At 39.6% G+C, this 21,846-nt stretch overlaps 1 protein-coding gene across 1 annotated transcript; it reads right to left on the reverse strand.

Moving 5' to 3' along the window:
• Positions 1-13,004: 13,004 nt before the first annotated feature.
• LOC124867636 (COUP transcription factor 2-like) lies at positions 13,005-20,067 on the reverse strand. The gene is made up of 3 exons (XM_047364185.1): positions 19,007-20,067; positions 16,433-16,957; positions 13,005-14,658 (listed from the first exon to the last, which is right to left on the reverse strand). The coding sequence occupies exons 1-3, from the start codon at positions 19,509-19,511 to the stop codon at positions 14,384-14,386; spliced, it is 1,305 nt and encodes a 434-aa protein (XP_047220141.1). The 5' UTR covers positions 19,512-20,067; the 3' UTR covers positions 13,005-14,383.
• Between the last annotated feature and the right edge of the window lie 1,779 nt (positions 20,068-21,846).

Raw genomic sequence — 21,846 nt, forward strand, 5'->3', positions numbered from 1 at the left:
AAAATAAGTTTGAGGTTTTTATGTAACAAAAATGTGAATAAGTTCAACTGGTATGAAGAATTGTATAAGGTTCTGCTCCTTAAACTTTTTTCTTCAGGTAAGGCAAATAAAACTGGATAATAACTGAGAGGTATCACTTTGGAAGTTGTGATATTTAAAGTAATGCTTATATATATAGGTGTTAACAAAACTGTTCCTACTTGATTTCTCAGACAGATAGAACAAAAGCTCAGTCAGCAATGCAGATAGTTCCCACATGTTCCCCGTCTGACATCCTTGTATTATACGCTGAGATGAAAAAACTGGGGCAAAAAAATACTTCTGACATATTCAGAAAGCTTTGGAGAGGGGAAAAGAGGGGAGGTTCCCAGCATGTTTGCATATGACAGTCCTTTGCTCCTGGCTGGTTGATGCAGCGACATTGTGCGCCTGTCATAGTTGCCCTTCAACGGCAGATGAAGCTGTCAGCAGGACGATGACTTTATTCTGACAGCCGCTCCGCCCTCTCTCTTCAGAGCGTGGCAAATAAATATGTTGAGTTTCAAAGCTGCCAAGACAGACGTTGGACAGTGGGTCAGGGGGCCAAACGCAGAGCAAAAGCATTCCCGTACCCTCGTAACCTGTTCTCAATGAGCCCGGTCACCTCTTTGGGGCAGTCATTCAGTATGAGCCATCCACAGGGCCCCGGGGCCCCCAGATCTCACACACCGCCTGCCGGGAAAGTTCTGTGAGCCACTCTCTTTCACTCAGAGTCTTGGAGCCTTAAATATTCTCCATAAAGAGACTCCCAGAGTGAATTGAGCAGCTCAAACCGTTTCAGACAGAGAGTGACACAATTTGATGAACTCAATTTACCCACAGATCAGTCAGTGTGAAAAGAAATATGCACCAGCAAACCTGCTCTTTCTGGTGAAGCCAAAGCGTCACCATAAAGGAGTGTGCAGGTGGCAGAGGTATGCTGGACTGGGTCTAACTGTTAAAACAGAGCTGATGGATTATCTCCACAGGGAAATCTTCAAAATGTCTCCTTAACGTCTTTTCCTGTCTCATGTTAAGCTATGTAACACAACATTTCTCTGGAACAACTTTGTTGTGAGCTGTTTCTGTTATACAAACAGAAAATGCCTCTGTTTTGGACTCTAAAGCCTAAACACAAGATCCTAAAATAAAGTGAGGATCTTGACCCTTTGAAGAGGCCTCCTCTTATATACAGTGGAAGATTGTTATGTGCATCAATATATCCTTAGCCTCCTGAATCAATGATTTGTAGACTAAACTTGTGTTAAAGCTATAGGTCTTTTGGGGTATGTCTCAACCAGATTGGCACATATTGAGAATAAAATTTTATTTAGATCCATCCACCTTCCCGTCAACTCTGATCAGTCAAGCAACCACGGTGCCTGTGGTTTCTTGGTGGCAATGGTGTGTTCAGGGTCATCTGCAATGTGAGTTCACCACACATAGCGTTTCACGTGTGGACCCCAAGGTTTTGGTCTCATCTGATTGAATACCTCTTTCCATGTTTGCTGCGTCCCCTACATGACTTGGCTAACTGCAATGTCTTTCTTCTTGCCACTCTTTCATGTTGTCCTGTCAACATATTGTGCCACCTGATCTACGGATCTCTGTATCTCCTCCAGAGTTACGATGCACTTCTTGGCTGCTCCTCTTGCCTGGCCCATTAGTTTAGGTGTCTTGGTTGGTTTGCCGGTGTGTCATCCTCTTTTCATTTTCAGATGATGGATTGAACACTTCTCTGTGATGTTCAAAGCTTGACATATTCTTTTCTAACCTGCCTTAAACTTCTTCAAACGTTTCTCCTGACCTGTCTTGTGTGTTCCTCAGTCTTCAGTTCAGTTAGCCAACGTTTAATGCCATGTTAGCAACAATGACCATATCATAGCAGCAAGGTACAATAAAATGTTCAAACAAAACAAGCAGCTAGATAAATTCGCTAGACAATTCAAATAAGACTTTTTAATTGAACCTACTATGTGGTAAAAAAAAAAAAAACTCATGACTTTTTGTGGTTGTACCTAATTGAAACATTTCACCATGAAACTGTTGTCTTTTGTTACTCAAACCAGAACAACAAATTAAGGTATGCTTCATTGAGAGATTCATATCACAAAATTGACAAGATGATGGCCCCTGACCTTATATATACACATGCAAGGCTACAATTTCCATCCCAGCACCTTGTGTAGGCTGTTTGATCATGTCGGTCTTTATAGCAGAATTAATTTGCTCTTCTTGATCCTGTTTGTTCACCAGTGGGGACTTCAGAAGGCTGTTGGTTGTACTGGATTTTATTTGGGGCTATCAGAGTAGGTAGATGAATAATAATGCACAACTTTTCAGTTATTTGCGCAAGAAATGTTGGAATTAGTGTTGGTGTTTCACATGAAATCCCAATAATATGTGGTTGTAACGTTACAAAATATCAGAAAGTTTACAAATCAAGCCAATGCAGAGCCCGGTTTAACTTAAACCCTCACTGCCAGATGGGAGTGCCACAGAGCTGAATGGAGGTGGAAAAAACCTAAGCTTCATGTCATTATCAGAACATTGTCAAAAGAGGCTAAAAGAGAACATTTATCAAACACTATTGTGTCTTATCAAAATAACTCAAGTGCATTATTTAAAATTATTGACTCTGTTCTTGAGGCCCCACATCCTTTCTCTCTGGAAACTTACTCTGAAAACTTTTAATATTTAGAATATTTACAATTTGAATTTTTTTTTATAGATAAGGTTGTTATCACAAGAACACTATTTTCAGCTCCTGCTTGTGACCCCTCTTGTTTGATACCTTGTCTGGGTGTGTTTGATAAATTTGAACCAGTAACTCTGACGTTAACTTATGTAGTCGGCCACATCAAGCCATTGGGTTCTCCCTGCGGCCCTGTTCCCCCTCACTTTTTTAAGAAGATTTTCCCCAGCATGGGGGAGGTGATCCTCTCTATTTGTAACAGCAGCTGGTTGTCAGGTATTGTCCCTGCATGTTTCAAGCATGCTGTTGTTGTAACAAACCTGGCCTCAACCAAACCAGTTTGGCAAATTTTAAGCTCATCTCCAAGATGTCTTTTATTTTTAAAATCTTAGAGAAAACTTTTTCAAGCTAAGCCCATTTTAGATGACCATCATATCATAGAGATTTTATTAATATGGTTTTTAAACTCACCACAGTACAAAATCTGCTTTAGTAAGAGTTTTTAATGAAACCTCCTCTGCTTCCTTGTCTCATGGGGTTCCACAGGGCTCAATCTCAGGTACCCTGCTTATTTCCCTTCATCTGCTTCCTTTTGGTTCAAAACTCAGGAAGCATGGGGTGATTGGTATGCTGATGACAGTCAGAAATGTATGCCACTAAGAAAGAAGCCCTCTCAATCAAACTTCTTCCGTTGTGTCTTGAAGACATCAAAGCCTGGATGCCCCTTAACTTCTTAAATTTTAATGAGTAATTAATCAGAAGTGATGGTGTTTAGTCTTAGTGGCTCCTGTGAACCTCCTCCTGTTGATTTGGGCTCTTCTGCATCATATTTAAAGCAGAGAGCTTCTAATTGGAGTTTAAAATGGACAGCGATTTTAAATTAGAATGCCATGTTGGAGCATTGGTCATGTCCAGTATTTTTATGATCTTAGGCAGATGGCAAAGGCAAAGCCCATTCTTTCAAAACAAAACCTTGAAACAGCAGTTCATGCTCTCATTACATCCCGGGTGGATTACTGTAAGGCCCTTTCCCTTGGAGTCAGCTAGTTCTCCCTGAAATGTCTTCACTTGGTCCAGAATACAGCTGCTAGGCTTCTAACTGGAGTTGGTAAAAATACTGACTATAGAGTTTATTTTAAGGTTCTCTTATTTGTTTTTAAAAGTTTATATGGTCTTGCCACATCTTACCTCTCTAAATTACTTCACCCCTAATTCCCTGCTTGATGCCTCAAGTCAGCTCCTGGACATGCCAAGGTCTAAACAGAGCTCAGAGTGGACAGAGCCTTTAGCGTTAACGCTGCCAGTTTATGGAATGATCTCCCTTTGTATATCATACATGCCCCATTACCACTTTTAAAACTCTTAAAAAATGCACATTTTTGCTCCTTGGCTTTTGGCAAAGCCTGAGACTTTTTGTTCCTCTCTTTATTGTTTTTGTCTTTTATTCTGGTTTTAATAGTCCTTATTAACTGTTCTTATTGCTATTTTTCTTGTTTTATGTTTGAAATGTTTCTTGATTTTACATGTACAGCAATTTGTTGCAGCTGTGGTTTTTTAAAATGCTTTACAAATAAATAAAGTTGTAAAGTTATAATACTTATGCGAGGAAAAAAAATAGGGGTAATGGCTGAAACAGAGATGGCTGTGACCCATCTCAGTTTCATCAACATCATTGTGTTAGTATTTCACTTCTTTAGTATAATATTTGACATCTTACAAATTAGTCCAGTAAATTATACAGACCAATTGAATTTGTCAGTGAGAAAAGAACAAAACCCCAAAACCAATTTAATCCTGTACAATGCATTCATGATATTTTATCACAATGATATGCAAATCTGACCCTAGTTTTTTCAATGAGATTAATGGGTTTAATTTATCAGACATAATAGGTTCTAACAGTATAATGGGATGATGGCCGAAGTGTCCTTTTCTGTATTATGGTTTGTTGGCTTTATTTTGTCTGTTGAGAAAATGTTGCAAATGAATTTCAAATATATTTTTTTCTGCACAGATTTTTGAAAACCATTGTTGTAATTATGAATATAAATATATTATTTAATATTAATACTTTAATATTTTATTAAATAATATTTCGGTCTGTTAAGGGTTGTCCTGTGAATACCAGCCTAATAAGGCGGTGGTATTAGGACAAAATCGAAAAGGGTGAGACAAGCTCTAACATTATTGAACAGCATAAACTCTGCACAGACATGGAATGAATTCAAACAATTTCTTAAAATACAAGAATTTATTAACAAAAATAAGTCAACTCAAATCAAACATATTTCATTCAACAAACTCTTTACTATGCTAAAACAATCCAACTAAACTACCAAGCAGAATTAAAGAATAAGGAAGACTAATGGGCTATGTACAATATAAACAAGTTGACCAAAGATGGCTGAAAACCATGACCGAAATAGTGATGCAACATTACCATGTAATGTTTATTTTTGAGAACCAAGGATTATCTTGAAGAATCTGGAAACGAAGTTAAGTTAGTCTTGGAACTAACTTAGGCAATAATCAGCAAATGTTTAGACAACCATTCACAATACACAATCAGATAAAATATTATTTAAAAAAATAATATTTTAAAGGATGATCTGCTGAATAAAACCAACCTTCTGGATGACCAATTCTCAACGTTGTTTAATCAGCTGCCTTTATTTATTAAAATAATATTTAAAGAAATATTATTTTGAATAAGAACCAAATCTTTGGGGAATGGTCTTAAGTGTGTTACTTAGATATCAAGTTTAGTAAAATAATATTTACTAGATTGAAAACTAACAACCTTTTTGGGTAAATGATTTTTAGTAGGCAAGCATGTGTTCTTAGTCGTTAGCGGTTGAAGCTAACAAAAGACGCTTATAGCTTATTATCAGAATCAAACACATACCTTTAAAATACCATTAATAAAAGGGTTAAAATGCATAAGCGTGGATTGCGCGTTATGGCCGATCTTCTGTGTTTCAATTCACCTTCCACTTTAAGGATGCAAACCGGGCAGTCCTAGGCCACAGAATTCCAACTTTATGTTTATGCTTTGTTACTTTTATGTTAAATTTGTACAACTGGGTAACTTACTTATCCGTTGTCATCCAATTTCTTAGATAGGCAAGATTACAAACTGCCAGTATTCAGGAGATCAAAAGGTCAGAGGTCACAGCACACAGACAATATTCCTGTGACCCATGGATGATCACAGACCATTAAGAGGTGCTGAGAAAGAAATCACAGTCTCTAAGTCTTTAGGGTAGAGCTACTCTGCAGATAAATATGCAGAACAATAAAATCCTGTTAAACCTTTATCTAACCTTACTTCAGTACATATTTCTCTCTGTGCGTGAGCTCTGAATACCTGAGAGAGAATTCTGGGTGCTGATCTCAGATATCAAAATGTATCTGAATGTCTTTATTTGTTTTGATATGTATATTTTTTAAACAGTGATTTTTTTTCCATTTATTTATACACGTTTTTTTACAGTCATATTTTTTGTTGTACATACCTTTAGGTATACCTTAGGTTTATGAATGAGTGTGTGCATGGTTGTTTGTGTGTTGCCCTGCGATGGGCTGGCGACCTGTCCAGGGTGTACCCCGCCTCTCGCCCATAGACTGCTGGAGATAGGCACCAGCTTCCCCGTGACCCACTATGGAATAAGCGGTAGAAAATGACTAACTGACAGACATACCTTTACAATATTGAATTATGTTTTGAAATATATATGTTTTAACGTTTTTCTTTAGTTCTGTTTTTTGTTTTGTGTATTTTGTTTTTATTAAAGTAAAATGATATGGAGGCTATATTCCAGTTGCAATCAGAAAACTAGTGACGTTTGCTCTTTAATAATGTGTCTCTACCTCCTCTGGATGCAGGATGTGACTGGCAGGTGTGTCCTCACAGCTAGCGCTCGTCAAGCCTAATCTGGAGGTGTGGTTGCGAAGGACCAAATAAAGCTGTAGGTCTACCATCGGCAGGTGCATGGTAGATGGATATTTTAATGAAGAGGATGACTTCTGGAGACGAAGGAAACACAGGAACTAGAGAAACAACAATTGACAGCATTGTTTTGCCCACAGGAGTGGTAATCACAGGAAGCTCATTTCTGCTTTTATGTTTTCTAGAAGTTCCTGTGCTTATCCTTTTGTTGTCTCTCCCTCAGGAAGTTAGATTTTCAATTTGTGCTCCTTTTCTCTATTCCAGTGTTCTGCCTCCTTGCTCTCTAAGATGAAGAACTCACCTCAAGACTCCCTCCTTAAATGTCCTCACCGCTCCCCTGGCTGCTCCCCTGACTACTCCCATGGTTTACGCTGTGAGGACTTTCCTACAACAATCCACTTTAACTTACTTGCCTGCCTCCGACATCCCACCGCCTCTCACGTCTCCTCCTGGAAGAAAGAACAACAAACTCATTACCAACAAGCATCATTCGCCACCACCCGCTGATCTCAGTCTCTGTGGGTATACTCACATTCCTCCTTTAGAACTCCACCATCTCTCCAGCAGTAAGCCAGCCATCCCATCTACATTTTCTCAACCTTATTCTACTTCTTATAAATACAACTTACCAAGTAAGTAAGTACATTTTATTAATATATCACCTTTCTCAGACTGCAGTCACAAAATGCTTCACAGTAGTAATACTGTTAAGCAACATTAAAACTTGGTCAAGCAGCTTGGAAGAATTTGTCTCCTCGGGTCCTAAAGCAAGTGCGAGGGACCATCAGTAGATTCTGCTCTGAGGATCTCAGGCTACAGATGGAAGTATAAGGCTGAATCAAGTCACTGATATACAGAGAGCCAATGAAGAGATTTTAAGACAGGGGTAAGGTAAGCTCTGCTTTTAGTGCTGTTAGTACCTCTGACCGTCCTGGCTATCTCCTGCAAACCAGGAAGAACCATTTATTCACTTGTATCAATAAAGATTTCAAACGTGGTGTATGTAATTGTTGCCTTAACGAGGGTCTCAAACCTAAACCACATGACCCGTATATAAAGTGTAAAAGTCAGCTTCGGAGTCACATACAGCCAATATATCACAAGTTATAAACCTGTAGAAAACCCACATAATGCTCTTAGGAAAAAGGTTTTTCTATCTGGATCATCTCACACATAATTATCTGTTTGCTAACACTGTCAAGATAAAGACTCACCTCTGGGGAGAGTCTCCCTTTGCTACCCCAGTCTCCAAGGCTGTCTTTCTGCTCTATTACAAGCGTGGGTGCATCTCATCTAATGTGCTTATAGACTGCATGGCTCCACTGTGTGCTGTGTCTATTGTTTGAGTCCGCACAACTCCACAAGGTTCATATGTGTGTTTTTATTGAGTCCAGCAGGACTTGAGGGAATGATTTTCTTCAGCTCGCACAGGTACAAGCTATAGTCAGATGTGATGTGAAGATGGCTAAAGCTAAATACCAGGCACTCCTGGAAGAAGTTCCAAATAACATGGAGCTGGGGATGAGGTTCAAATTCCAGCAGGACAACCATAAATGCACAGTCAGAGCTACAATGGAATTGTTTAGATCAAAGCATATTCATGCATATTAGTATACTGTGCAATGCACACTTGAACATATTTCTTCATTTTCAGTGGTTGATTTGGTTGGGAATTAGAGTGCAGTGTTGACAGTCTGTCCCAGGGCAGCTGTGGCTACAATGTAGCTTACCACTGTCAGTGTGTGAATGTGTGTATGACTGGTTGTAATGTAAAGCACATTGGAGTCCTCTGACTTGATAAAGTACTATACAAGTACAGGCCATTGACCATTTTTGATGGCTCAGGTCAGGGTAATAGATTCCTTAATAATCCACCAGGGCCAAGATTTTGGGTTTGTTTTAATCTGTGTGACTATAGTGTTTTTTTTTATTTTTATTTTTTTTACCTTGGTCAAGTAAGAAAAACATACTTTTAAAAAACAAGGATGTGCCCCGTAATAAGTCTTAACAACAGCAGAGGTCCTTTGACCTCTATACATCTTAGTGTCCAGTCTGTTGTTGCAATGCAAATGTAAAAAAAACACCAAAAATAAATTATTCACATGGTTCCAAAAATCTATTGTACCCATGGTCAGATTAATGCACGCCCTGGTAGGTTTGTTTGAATAACGTTGTAGAAACAGATCACTGACAGCGATGTATTAGAGAGGGATTAACATGACTTTCGCCCTGGTTTCTGTGCACAATAAAGCTTTAATCTAGGCTCTGGTTGGTGGGCTGGGCTGCCAGTACAGAGCCAATAAGGAGCTACGACGTTTGCATCGAATCCCCGCCTGTGCGTGTCATTGGTGGTGGTGGTGGTGGTGCAAGAGCTGCCTCAGCCTGGCAGCAGACTGCAGTGACAGACGCGCCCCTGGGATTCCACCTGTCAGCCACACACGCACTAATCGACAGGCCTCGTATGAGTTGAACTCCCTGTCACCTCTCTGTCAAATCTTCATCTTCTCATTCGTCAGACAGATTCCCTCTGCCCACACCCCTCCCTGCCTCCGTCCCAAACACCGCCTGTCCCTTCAGCCTGGATGAAACACACCACGAGCCATTCTGGAAGCCTAATGCAACCAAACCAAAGGGAAAAAAGGAAACGGTTTTCTCACTAATTCCAAAATCTTCTTTGCAGTATCCTCATAAAACACCCCCACCTTTCTTCTCTCTTTTCTCCTTGGCATTCAGCTTTAATGTGACAGAGGTGGTCTTTAATGTTCAGCAGTAATTGGGTAGGAGAAGCAGAGACTGTTTGGGAGGCGGGGGAGGAGGAGGAAGGGTCATGGTCAGGTTTCTCATGGAGGTTATTCTGCATCTGTCTCTTAGCAACGCCGGCTCGTTCTTTATACAGTCCTTGAGTTGATTGCTATGGGTTTTTTTTTTCTCTGTCGTTGAAATGTTTTGCAAAGAGGGGGCTCATCAACAGACAGGCTTCCTCCAATATTGCCTGCTTTTAAGTCTTACTCTCTGTGAGCATCAGATGGGCTCACTGAGGCGTGGTGCTGCAGCCTTGCCTCTCTGGGTGTAAATTAGCATTTTTCAAAGTGAGACATGGAATTTTTGTGAGGCCAGTGAAAGATGGACTTATAAATGATTTTCAATAACTGCGAAGCTTGATGCAGCAACACTGATGTGTCCCCCTTTCATTTTTGGCTGGTGTCAGGTGAAAGGGCTGAAAGGTCAGGGGTCATTGAAACGGTCTGGGGGAACCTCATCAGCTTCGAGCCTTCAGAGGAGCCAGACAGAGTGGCACGGTGTCCGTCTGAGGCAAAGAACAGGATTCTAGGGGCAATTGTTGGACAAGGAAGATAAATACACAAGTGGACAATTGTGTCTGTTCCAGCACTGCAGAGTGAGTCGATGTGTAGAATTGGACAAATATAGGGTTTGGATGACTTCTTGAGAAACCTTATGAATGTAATTTATTTCCAAACCTAAATTCAATATGACGTTCGGTCACTGTTCTTAACTTGAAGAACAGAACTGTTTCTTGCCTCTCACATACTGTGTTGAGTGTTAAACCCATGCAAAGACTGCCCTGGATGGGCTTTTCAGTCCAAACTGTGAACCCAATGCTCTTATTCTCCTGTTAAAAAAGACAAATGAAGCCTCTTCTCAGCATTATGAGTCCTTCCCATTCACCTGCAGTCCTTCAGAAGATCAACATCCAACCAAGGAACTATTATATTACAACACTGACTTTGGACTTATTTGCTGGCATAAACTTAATGAATCAGGAATGATGATGTGTTGGTATTTGTTTCAGAGTCCATTCCTCATCAAAAACACTAAATTAAGTCATGTGTCCAATCTCCATACAAAAAAATTAAATAAAATAAGACAATTAAAGGCACGGGACTACATTCTGAGCATGCTCAGATATTCCAGTAAAAATTAAAACATGTAGCCCGAAGGACGCAATTATTATTATTAATATCTTTGAAACTCTGAAAATCTGTGCTTATAATTTTCCCCTGCATTTAAATTGCGCTTTCAGTCATAAGGCGTCTGCTCTTTGCATATTAAAAAAGTAAAGAAATAATAAATTTCAAAAAGTTTAGTCAAGCAGTAGACAAAGCGAATTAAAATGTTTGCTGTCATTGTTTAGGCTTGTAAAAGAAATAGCCCAATTAAAGTAACTGTAACGTGAATTGAAACGTTTGACGTCGTCCTCGTTGTTAATATAAATATATATATAAAAGATCCAGAAATCGGACATGGAGGTTCATGTAGAGTAAGATTAGTGTGAATTATGTGAAATAATGTGAAAAATAATGTAGAAAATTAACATATTTTAAGAAAAAGAAAATACAGTTTACGAAAAGAAATTAAGTCAAGATATGAATTGTTATAACATTTTAGAAAAAAGTTTTATAAAAACGGCAAAAATAATTTATTTTTGGTGAATCAGATTGCTTGGATTTTAATCTGGGTTTTTATTGTTTGTGTTCTTTTAAAGTCACCAGGAGTTTTGTTTTTTTCGTTTCTTAGGGTTTAAAGAACATTGCTGAAAAAAAATCAACTGACAAATTATGAATACGCAGAAATAGCCCATCAGCTCAAACAATATCGGCGTATTTTCATCTTCCCTACTTTGTGAAGCAAAATAAAACGAGTTTGAGGGTTTACGACAGAGGCAGGAAATTCTTTGTTTCTAGAACTCAATGTTTTATAAGTTATGTATTTATTTATTTGAATTGTTTTCTCACTAATGGAAGGAGCACAGGTGAACAAGGACTGATGCATCGTTCATTTGATTGATTTTCACCATACCTGCAGAAGTAGTTTATATTTTCGCTTTCATTTTTTCCCTCCCACATGTATTGAATTACTAAAGCATCGTCAACATTAAAAGCACCAGAATAATTTGTGATAACGCATCATTTAGCGCCAGTGAAACAGCGGAATTTAACAAGAGAAATAATTAAAAAAAAAACTTTGCAGCATCCATCACTGAATAAGGACAACGATGTTTTCTAGCGTTTTCTCGTTTAAATCACCAACAGCTTGGGGCCTAAACAGTTTGAAATGAAGGGGCAAACAGAGAAAAATAAGACCGCTGAAAGCGACGCAATCATGTGTGGCTCTAGATTAATGACATCTCGGTTTCTGTTGGAAAAATCTAAATCACTCCTATTTATTCTTGGTATACAAAATAAGCAAAATGCTAAATGAGCGTACATCTATATTAAATACGTACTATATATATATATATATATATATATTTATATATATTTATATATTTTATATATATATTTATATTTATATTTATATTTATATATATATATAAAAAGCTCACTCGGGCTGCGTTAGTCTATCTTTTAAGTAAGCAGCGTTATTTTTAGTGGATAAATTATGATGTATAGCAAACAGCCGAGGGGTCTATGTTTCAAGATTTGATATCTGTCGTTGATTGATCCAAACCCCCGCTCACTGAGCCGCGCAGGTTCTGCTTTCCGGTCCATTTCCTGGGCCAAGAAACTAGCACCACCTCTGCAGACCTTAGTCTGAACCCGGTTTCTTCCACCATCATCGGCCAGCTCAGCCAGCTCAGCCTCGCTTTCTTTTTTGGCATTTTTTCGGACCTGTACGTGTGTGGGAAAATGCTCCATTGTTTCATGTTGGCCTTTTGGCCCGGAGCGCCCAGGGGCCGTGGAGCGCCCGGCTTCATCCTCCTCAGGGTAAACTGTAGTGACAGAGCATTCAGGGGCCCCTCATTAGCTCTCTGTCCGCTAAGAAGGAAAGAAGCTGCCTTAATCCTTTCTGTCTTCTTCAATCTGCCACCGCAGACACGACTCTTGTTCCATTCTTTCTTCTCCCGAGTTTTACCCTGCTCTAGTGAAACAGCCTACACGGAAGTGTTAACCTGTAGGCGAGAACTTGTTAAAAAATATTATTTGTGCCGGAAAAAAAAAAAATCTATATATGTTTTCTGTTAACTAGATATGTTCATGCAGTTACAATTACTTGCTAGGACACAAGTTATTTTCTTTTATTGTAATTAATTTAAAAAAACGTATTGAACATGAATGTAGTCCATATTAGATATTTGTAATACTGAAAATGAACCCCTGATACAACCCTCCTGCTGAGGATCTGCACATCATGACTCAACATGCAGCTGTCACTGTCAGTGGGATTAATTAGTTTGACTAAAACCTCCAAAGAGGGGCCAATATTGGACATAAACTGGCTCCAGAACATCACAGAACATCCCCCAAACCCACCCCTCTGGGTTGGTTGCCCTCACGAAAAAACATCAAATAAGAGTGAAATAAAGAAAGTACACTGTATGTATAAATCTTGAGTTATAATTTAATAAGGTACCAATATGTTACGTTTCACAGTACATCAGAGTGGTTGCTGGAAAACAAAGTAAACACAAGGAAACACACACACACACGCGCATCCACACACATTCATGCCCTCTGAAAGGAGCAGTGTACCCTGCAGTGGTCAGGTTGTGCAAGTGAGTGGCCTGGGCTCATGCAAACGCATGAATTCCCATCAAGTCCATTTGTCTCTCAGCCTGGGAAGGCATGTGCACAAACACAGTGCTTTTTTAAAATTTCTGAGACAGCCAGTATGGAAAAAAATTCATGGAAACACATTATTTGGTCATGTAATCATCAACAATCTTGGAGTACCATTGTATCTTCTTTGCAAAATGAACCGCGATGGGGAGCGGGGTTTGAATCTGAACCCCTCTGAGTACAAAAATATCAGACATCTTCCTGGCAGTCAGCCTCACTCAGCACCACCACAGGTAGCCTTAGTATATCAGAAACAAACAAAAACTTGTAAACTGAACATCTACTTAAATTCCAAGAAATAATCAGGTTTTAACATCATTATAGAAGGCAAACATTTGCACAGTGTGGTAAGAAGCATGAGGAATTTTGGCCAAGCAATATTTACTATTTTATTTATGGGAATAGTTTTGTAAAAAAGAAACAATTTCTCTAAAAATAACCAACAAGCAAAGCATTACTTGTTGTTTGCTTTTCTCAGTAAGAAAATTACAAACTAATATTAATAAATCATAGCCTTAGTGTTGCCTGTTTGTTTATACGGAACAGAGGAAGGAGTCAGGTTCAAAACACCTGCTGCAACTATTTCCATTTTCATTTAGTCCAAAGTGCTTTTTTCTGGAAGGAATGAAATCAAAAGCAACATAGACAAAAAAAAAAAAGGATAAAACAGATCAAGACACACAAGAGGCTCCCTGCAGTTTTCTCATTGATCGTGGCCAAAACCATACATACAACATTTAGAAAGAAAAGGATCCAAAACATAATTTACAAGCACGATAAATATGCACACAGGTCCAATAAATATTGTTTGTTATTTCAAGAAAATCATACAGCATCCATACACCATCAGAGGTCACCACAATGACAAAAACCAGTCCAAAATAAGCAGTCATTTTGTGTCATGTCTTGTTTATATTCTGCCTGTAATTTCAAATATTTCATATTCAAATTTCACGGTCTTCATTTCTTCAAGGACCCTTTTTAAAGTAAGGCAGACCACTGATATCATTTAATAAAATTACATGAAATGTTTACCTTTAATAATCTCATTCCTCTGGCAGAGATTTTTTGGGGTACATGAAAAAAAAATCATTCGATTCAAGATGTGACCTTAGTTTCACTGCCGCCTTCCTGTGTCTTCTTCTACTGGATGGACATGTAAGGCCAGCTGAAGCTGCTGCCGGACAGCAGCATGTCCCTTATCAGAGTTTCAATGGGGGTCTTCCCCACCAAGCGCACGAAGAAGAGCTGCTCAATGACTGAGGAGGAGACGGTACGCAGGGAGGGAAGGCGAAGCAGCAGCTTCCCAAATCTGTTCGGCTGGTTGGGATACTGACTCCTCACGTACTCCTCGAGAGCGCACTGGGATTTCTCCTGGAGGCTTTCCACATGGGCCAGGTCCGACAGGCCACAAGCATCTGTGCCGAGAGAAACAACAAGGAACAGATGAGGACCAGCGGTTCTATTAACAGCAAAAAGTGTGAGCCCAGGTGACAAAATTAGTAGAGTTTGTCTTTTTAAACACAAGCGTTAAAGTGTTTGATTATTTATGAAGAAGAAAAGAGCAGCATTCAGTAGTATGCCCAGTATTTCATGCCGTAAAACAAGGTGACGAATACTAAAGATCTATGCACTGGTAAAAAGATCTCATTATGAGGGGCATCTCAGGGTCATCAAAGCTGAAAAAATTATAATAACGTAATATGTAAAGCAGAGGTTCATCATCTGTGCTGTGGGTGGTGAAAAGAGCTCATCTGTGTCATCAGTCTAATGCTTCCTTTGATCAAAGAGACAACACTGCTCCACTGAAATCTTGAAGGACAGAGGAATTCAATAGAGCCACGTTTTACAGCCCAGTCAGAGTATTGCTGCACTGTATCAAATGTTTTGTGCACTTCTGTACACAGCAATGCCGTTTGCCTGCACTGCGGCGCTGCAGGCCGCACGGCAGCAGGGGTTAAAGAAAGGCTACTGTGTCCCAGTTTAAAGACACGTGCTCAGATGTGCTCATGGGGACTAAAATAGACCTAGATAGAGGACCTTCTTTTATATTTCACTTTGCTGCTGCTCATTCTTTCGATCCAGCAGCTCAGCCATCATCCGTGTGGTTAAAAGGTTGCATTGGAACTGGGAGTTTTACTGAACACAAATACACGTTTGCAGGTATTTGTCTAGTAGTTTGGAGCATTAGTGTAATATTTCAATATTGAAAGTGTAACGCATGTAAATTAATTACTGCAACCAGTTAATATAAAAAAAGTTATTGTTACATGATTTGAAACCACAGGAATAAAATATGGAATCCAGTTCCAATGTCAAACAACACAACTTCCTCTATTACAGAGATTCCGTGCAGCTTTTCATAACTCTTTCATTTCCTTTTGAATCCTAAACGACAGAAATATAGTTCACATGGTGCTAAAGGAGGAGAAATAAAGGAACAGAAAATAGAACAAGCATTTATTATAAATAAACCAAATAACTGTGTCAGATTTAGATTTAAATTGAGCTTCCTTCAACCAAGAAGTGTGTTATTGTAAGGAAATGAGACAGGCATCTCTTAAAAGGCGATAGGACAATCTAAAACACAATGAGAAATGTGTATCAATAAAAAAAAAAGATCATTTATATCTATTTATTTAGATTCGATCAAAAAACATGGGACGTTGAAAATTATTTACTGTATTACTATATTTGATAATCGATGGAAAAATCTTTATTGACCTTGCAGGAATTGAACACTTATAACTGCTGACCAGCCTTTTGCATGTTTTCACTGGTATTTTGACCTTTTCTTTGGTGATGAGATCCGAGTATTTGAGGTTGAAAGGCCTCCTTGCCATCGCCCTGATATTTAACTCCCTCCACATATTCCTGTTCAGATTCAAGACGAGCCTCCAAAATGTTCCAGTCAGAATAACCTCAATCTGCCTGAATTTTTATATTTTATAAAGATTTATAATCATGATTTAAAGTGTTTATTAATATGTTTTTTTACTAATAGCTATGTAATGATATTTGTGGCAGTCATGTAGCATGTTTACTTTTCTTTCTATTTATTTTATTCTTAATAATTGTGGTAGTGTTTAATAATTCATTTTCCTCATTGTTAAAATGTCCAGAGTTTTGTTTTTGTCCAGAGGATTGTTTATAGTTTTGGTATATATTGGTGTAAATGTAAGGAATATTTACCTGTGGTGAACAGCACGATGGCCTTGATACAGCTGTACTCCGCTGAATCCACCTGCAGGACCTTCAGCTTCTCCACCTGCTCCTGGAAGACTCGGATGTGGTCCATGAAGGCCACTACCCGGTCGGCGGACATCGGGGACGCGTGTAGGCCTGCGGCAGCCAGCAACGGGGCGACGTGCACGGGCATGGAGCATTGGGCGGCGTTCAGCACGAACAGCTCGCTCCAGGTGAGGCGGAGGAGAGCCACCTGGTCCGGCACCTGCAGGTCTGGGAAGAACGGGATGTTTCTGGCCCACTCCACAGCGCTGAAGAGCATCCTCGCCGCCAGTTCGCAGATGTTCTCTATGCCCATGATGTTGTTGTTCTGCAGGCACTGGGAGCCAAACCGGGAAGTCGGGTAGGGTTCAGCCCGCAGCAGCAGAGAAATGTACCCGGACAGATAGGAGTGGCAGTGCAGAGGGTCTCCGTTAGTCAGCGCGAACTGGCCGTGGTAAGCCTGCGTGGGTATCCTGCCTCTTTGGACAGCTGCAACAAGAAGCAGGAGAGATGTCACGGCAAACTGATGCAGTGCAGCTGACATTTGAAGAACAACCCGCACTGCGGCTCTTTTAAAGCAACAGATGGCAATGAAAACCACGGGACACTGTTTCATGTCTGAGTTCATTTCTACAGTCAGCGGCAGGAAACTAAGTTATAAGTTAAGAAGGGATAGAAATGCCACATTCAGTATGGCGACGTTGAAAAAGCCAGAATTTTTGTAGGCCGCGACCTGCACGCAGTAGGGGGGGGTTTCTAGAGGCCTTCGCATGGATTTTAATTTGTCTCTAATAAATTCAAACATTTAAACTGGATCAATAACTACATTAGATACGGGTGAACCTTGTTCATCTAAGATTAACATGCGCATACCTATAGGTTTTTTATGTGTTTGAAATATAATCCAAAATAAAAATATCAATTTTTATTCATAATGTAGAAATAAGCAGAATATGATCGACTGTTTACCTGCAGTATAATGCTAATGTAGGCTACAGCTGGGCCTGTCCGACCTGCATACATTATGAATGTAGACATGAATTCGTTTTTTAAGCCTCGCTCTTCAAGGCTGCAATCTCAACAACAACAACAAAGAAAACCTTCAAAATACACAAAATTATTACTGTCTTGCTGACTAAATGAACTTGTTACACTTTCAAGGGGTCGTTTCCCCCAGCTGACCGTGAAGGCAACATGGATAGCTTACAGTAAACATGCTACAGGATGCTAGCTGGGACTTCTGTTCACCCTGAACACTAGCTATGACATTAGGGTTGATAAAATATTTTAGAAACACAAGGAAGTGAAGTAAATAGGTTTTATCCTCAATATCAGAGCCCACGTAATTAATGTTTACAAATGCTAGACTGTACAAATGTTGCATTAAGAAACTTCACGTTTTAAAAAACATTAGACAATCGCACTGAAAGCCAGTTAATACTAGCCAATGCTGGTATTTCCTAAAGAGAAAAAATATATCTAAATGATGCTATTAATGAAATACAGATTGAATATGTATTTTAGAAATACTTTGAGGCAAATAAGATATTTTTCTCCACAATAGCGATCCCTCATAGTTTTTTAACAAATGGTACGCTACAACAAATATTGCATTAAGGACATTTACCTTTTACCCCATAAAGACTGATAAGATATTTTAGAAAGGATAAAATAAGTGGTCTCCACAATGTCACAGCCCAGACCAAATAATGTTTTTATCAGTCGCTACCTTAATAAATGTTGCATAAGGAAATTCAAGTTAAAAAACACTAGCTAATATTTGCAATACTAGTATTTTTTAGAGAAGAAAGAAATGTTAGCCAGGACACAAAGACTATATATATATATATATATATATATATATATATATATATATATATATATATATATATAATATGTTAGACACACAATCAGGCAAATATGATCACATAACATCACAGCTCAGACAATTCATTTCTCTTTTAACAAGTGATGGGTTACACAAATGTTGGGTTGAGAGAATTCAATTAAAAAAACTACTGATTTTACCACCCAATATCAGTACTTGTTTTGTAGACGAAAATGCTAGCTTTGAGATAAAAATTGATCAAATATTTAGGAAAAAATAAAGGTAACAAAATAAGCTTTTTCCACAGAATCACAGTCCAAACCTAATAGAGTGTAATAACAAATGCTATGCTACTGAAATGTTTTAAGGATATTTAAGTTTGAAAAATAGTCTAGTAGCCACAACAAGATAATAGCGTACTAGCTTATAATAGTATTTATTTTTAAGGGACAAATACACAGAAACATAAACACTGATAAAAATGTTTAAAAATGCAATGAGAATAAAAGTGGCTTCCTCCACTACATTACACCCCAGACCATAATGCAATATATATTATCTTACACATATATTGCATTATGGAAATGGAAATGTATAATCATGCATTAAGGTAAATAGATAAATAAATAAAACCAGGGTGCATAATGAGAAATTGAGTCATCCTCTGTATTAAGCGGAGCTTCAAACAATTGGAGGTCGGAAGGCCGTACCTTCCCTCCTCATGCCGACTTTGAGGCATTTCTTGAGGCGGCAGTACTGGCACTGGTTGCGGTGGTGCTGGTCCACGGGACAGTTCCTGTTGGCCCTGCAGGTGTACGTCAGGTTCCTCCGGACGCTCCGTTTGAAGAAGCTCTTACATCCCTCACACGTGAACTGTCCGTAGTGCTTCCCGCTGGATTTATCCCCGCAAACGATGCACTCGATCTGCTGGCTTTGCTGTTTGTCCATGGAAGAGGAGGAAGAAGAGGAAGAGGAAGAGGATGTGTTGTTGTTGTTCGTGGACGAGGTGGTGGTGGAAGTGGACGCGGCGGAGGTGCCGGATAGATTGGGCGGCGGTGCTCCATGAGCCTGGGGTATTTCCAGAGAGGCCGCTGAGTTCATGTGTGCCGTCAGTTCTCCAGGCAGAGACAGAGGTGCCACTTGGGACACCGGGGAGGAGAGAGTCCCCTGGGAGTCCCCGACGCCCTCAGTGGTTCTCCACGCTACCATAGCCATACCGACCGTCTCCAAAACTTTGCGCACGCAACTTCCCGTATTTTAACGTAATATTTAACGCACGCAGTTTGTCGGCATTAATCTCTTAAAGAAACTGCGACATTATTCGACACAATTACATTTAGCATTAACTGCTTTGAAACGGAGCTCATTGGATCACCGAGATACGACACTAATAACAATGTGAGGCTTAGAGCAGTCAGTCAGTCAGTGAAAATCCAAGGAGACAGCTTCACTCAGAGCGGTCTGATGCGCTGCAACATCCAGGAGGCAAAAAATATCAACAGAGCCAAAATCCACACGGAAGCCCGCTGTTATTCCTCAAACTGATCCCTTCTGATCAGTGTGTGAAGCTTTGATGAGCAGAATGCCATGCAAGCAGATCCTTCAGCAGAGATGGAGCCACCGGACCACACTCTCCAGACGCTCCCTGCTCTCCCGATCATACAGAAGTTACATTAAAAAGACAACGAAGGAGGAGGGGAGAGAGATAGAAGAGAGAGTAAGAAAAGCGGTTCTTGATGGATGGTGATTTTGATGATGCTTTGCAGAGTGTAGGAAAGTGAGGGATCCGCACGTCACCGACTTGGTTGCGTATGTGGGGGGAGGAGTCAGCGCAAGGAATGGCTGGTCAGGGAGCAGCTGTGCGTGGGCTTGGGATTTGCATAAAATGGGGGCGTCCTCGGCGTTTCTTCGTTTTGTCTCAGTTGCGGGTGTGTTTGTGGGTGCGTTTGTTCTGGCTTTTTGATGCGAACACCTGCTGTCAAAGCGCACCTCTTCTCTGCAGCAGATAGGCCTACAGTATTTTTGTAAGGAAAGCCCATGCTTTATTTGCTAAATCTACGGAGACTCTTTTGGCTGTAGAGAGACGGGGCAGTCAGAAGTCCCAACTGCAGCCGTTGGATGCCACCTAGTGTTATGAGATAATTACACACAGACAAATTAATTCATGGAAAGAGTCAAATTAACTGCTCTCATTTGAGTTACAGTTCAGTTCACAGCATGTTAAAAACAGATATAACCCACGTTTCCCCTCTGATTTTTGCAGCCAGTTTTAACCTTTAGTCATGCAGGAAGTCACCTCGGTGTACAGAAATCTGATTTTATTGCAGTAGCATGATCTCACACCATTTTCCAAGAATTCAGCCTTTTTATCAGTGTGGGGGGAAAATACCACTGGGGACACAGTTTGTTGATGCCATGTATGTTTTATATACTTTACTGAGATTCTAAAAACTTCTAATTGTAATCCACAACTTTCTGTTTTCCTGGGTTCAAACATGACATGACACAAAGGCCAATTTCTGTTAGCCCCTGGCTAATAGGGTGGAAGAGATGGGATATTTTTCTTGTCACCACTCACTTTGAGCATGAAGGTAAGGGAGGTAAAAAAAAAAAAAAAACCTTTGGAGTTCATTTTTACAGAACTGCAGCAAAGAGTGGCAACTTGGATTTACCACATCTCCATAAAAACCAGAAGACATGGTTTACATGCTAACAAGTTGTTTAGGAATGATGCCAGAAAAGCCCAATTTTGTCCTACCAACACATATGTAAATGCATTTAATATATTGTACTGGCAGTTTGACTGGAACTATGTCCTTTGGTCAGATGAGATTGAGCTTTTCAGCAGCAAACACACCAGGTAGGTTTGACATGAAACAAAGGATGAAAATCTGGGAATGCATCACATGCCACTGTTAAGTATGGTGAAGGATCTGTGATGAAGTGAGCTAATTTCTTCAAGAGGTCGTGAGAACCTTGTCAGAGTACATGGCATCATAAACGTTTCCAGAGTGCTTTACCGGTTGTCACTGGGCTTTTCAATGGAATAAGGATCCAAAACATAAGGCCAAATCCTGACATAAATAGTTCCACAGACACAAAATCAGCCTTCTTTTATGGTCACCTGAATCTTCAGTCCTATATCCTAAAGGTAATCTGTGGGCAAAGCATCAACAGAAGGTAATTGTGCCACAGGTGATTTTGTTAAAACAAGTTTTTCTTAACGTGAAACCCCCCCTCTAAAAAACTTTACTCAAACTTGAGGTCGTATTTCCTTGTTTCTGGATTTACAAACTGGACTGTAATAAAACCATGAGACACCATAGGAAACATAACGTCTGAAATTATGTACAATCTTTCAGTGAAGCCATTCTTTTCTATCGATCAGTTAATTATCCTGGGAGAAAATGTTTCAAGAGACGAACTCCAATCATTCAGAGCAACTTTGTGTAGTTTTTCAGTTAGCTCTCTATTCTTGCTCACTTGTCAGAAATACAGTAGATGTTTGCATTTTTAAACCTTAGACATTTTTAGGCTTCAGACTACACGG

The sequence above is a fragment of the Girardinichthys multiradiatus genome, chromosome 4 (genome assembly GCF_021462225.1).
Source record: "Girardinichthys multiradiatus isolate DD_20200921_A chromosome 4, DD_fGirMul_XY1, whole genome shotgun sequence".
In the NCBI taxonomy this organism is placed as follows: domain Eukaryota; kingdom Metazoa; phylum Chordata; class Actinopteri; order Cyprinodontiformes; family Goodeidae; genus Girardinichthys; species Girardinichthys multiradiatus.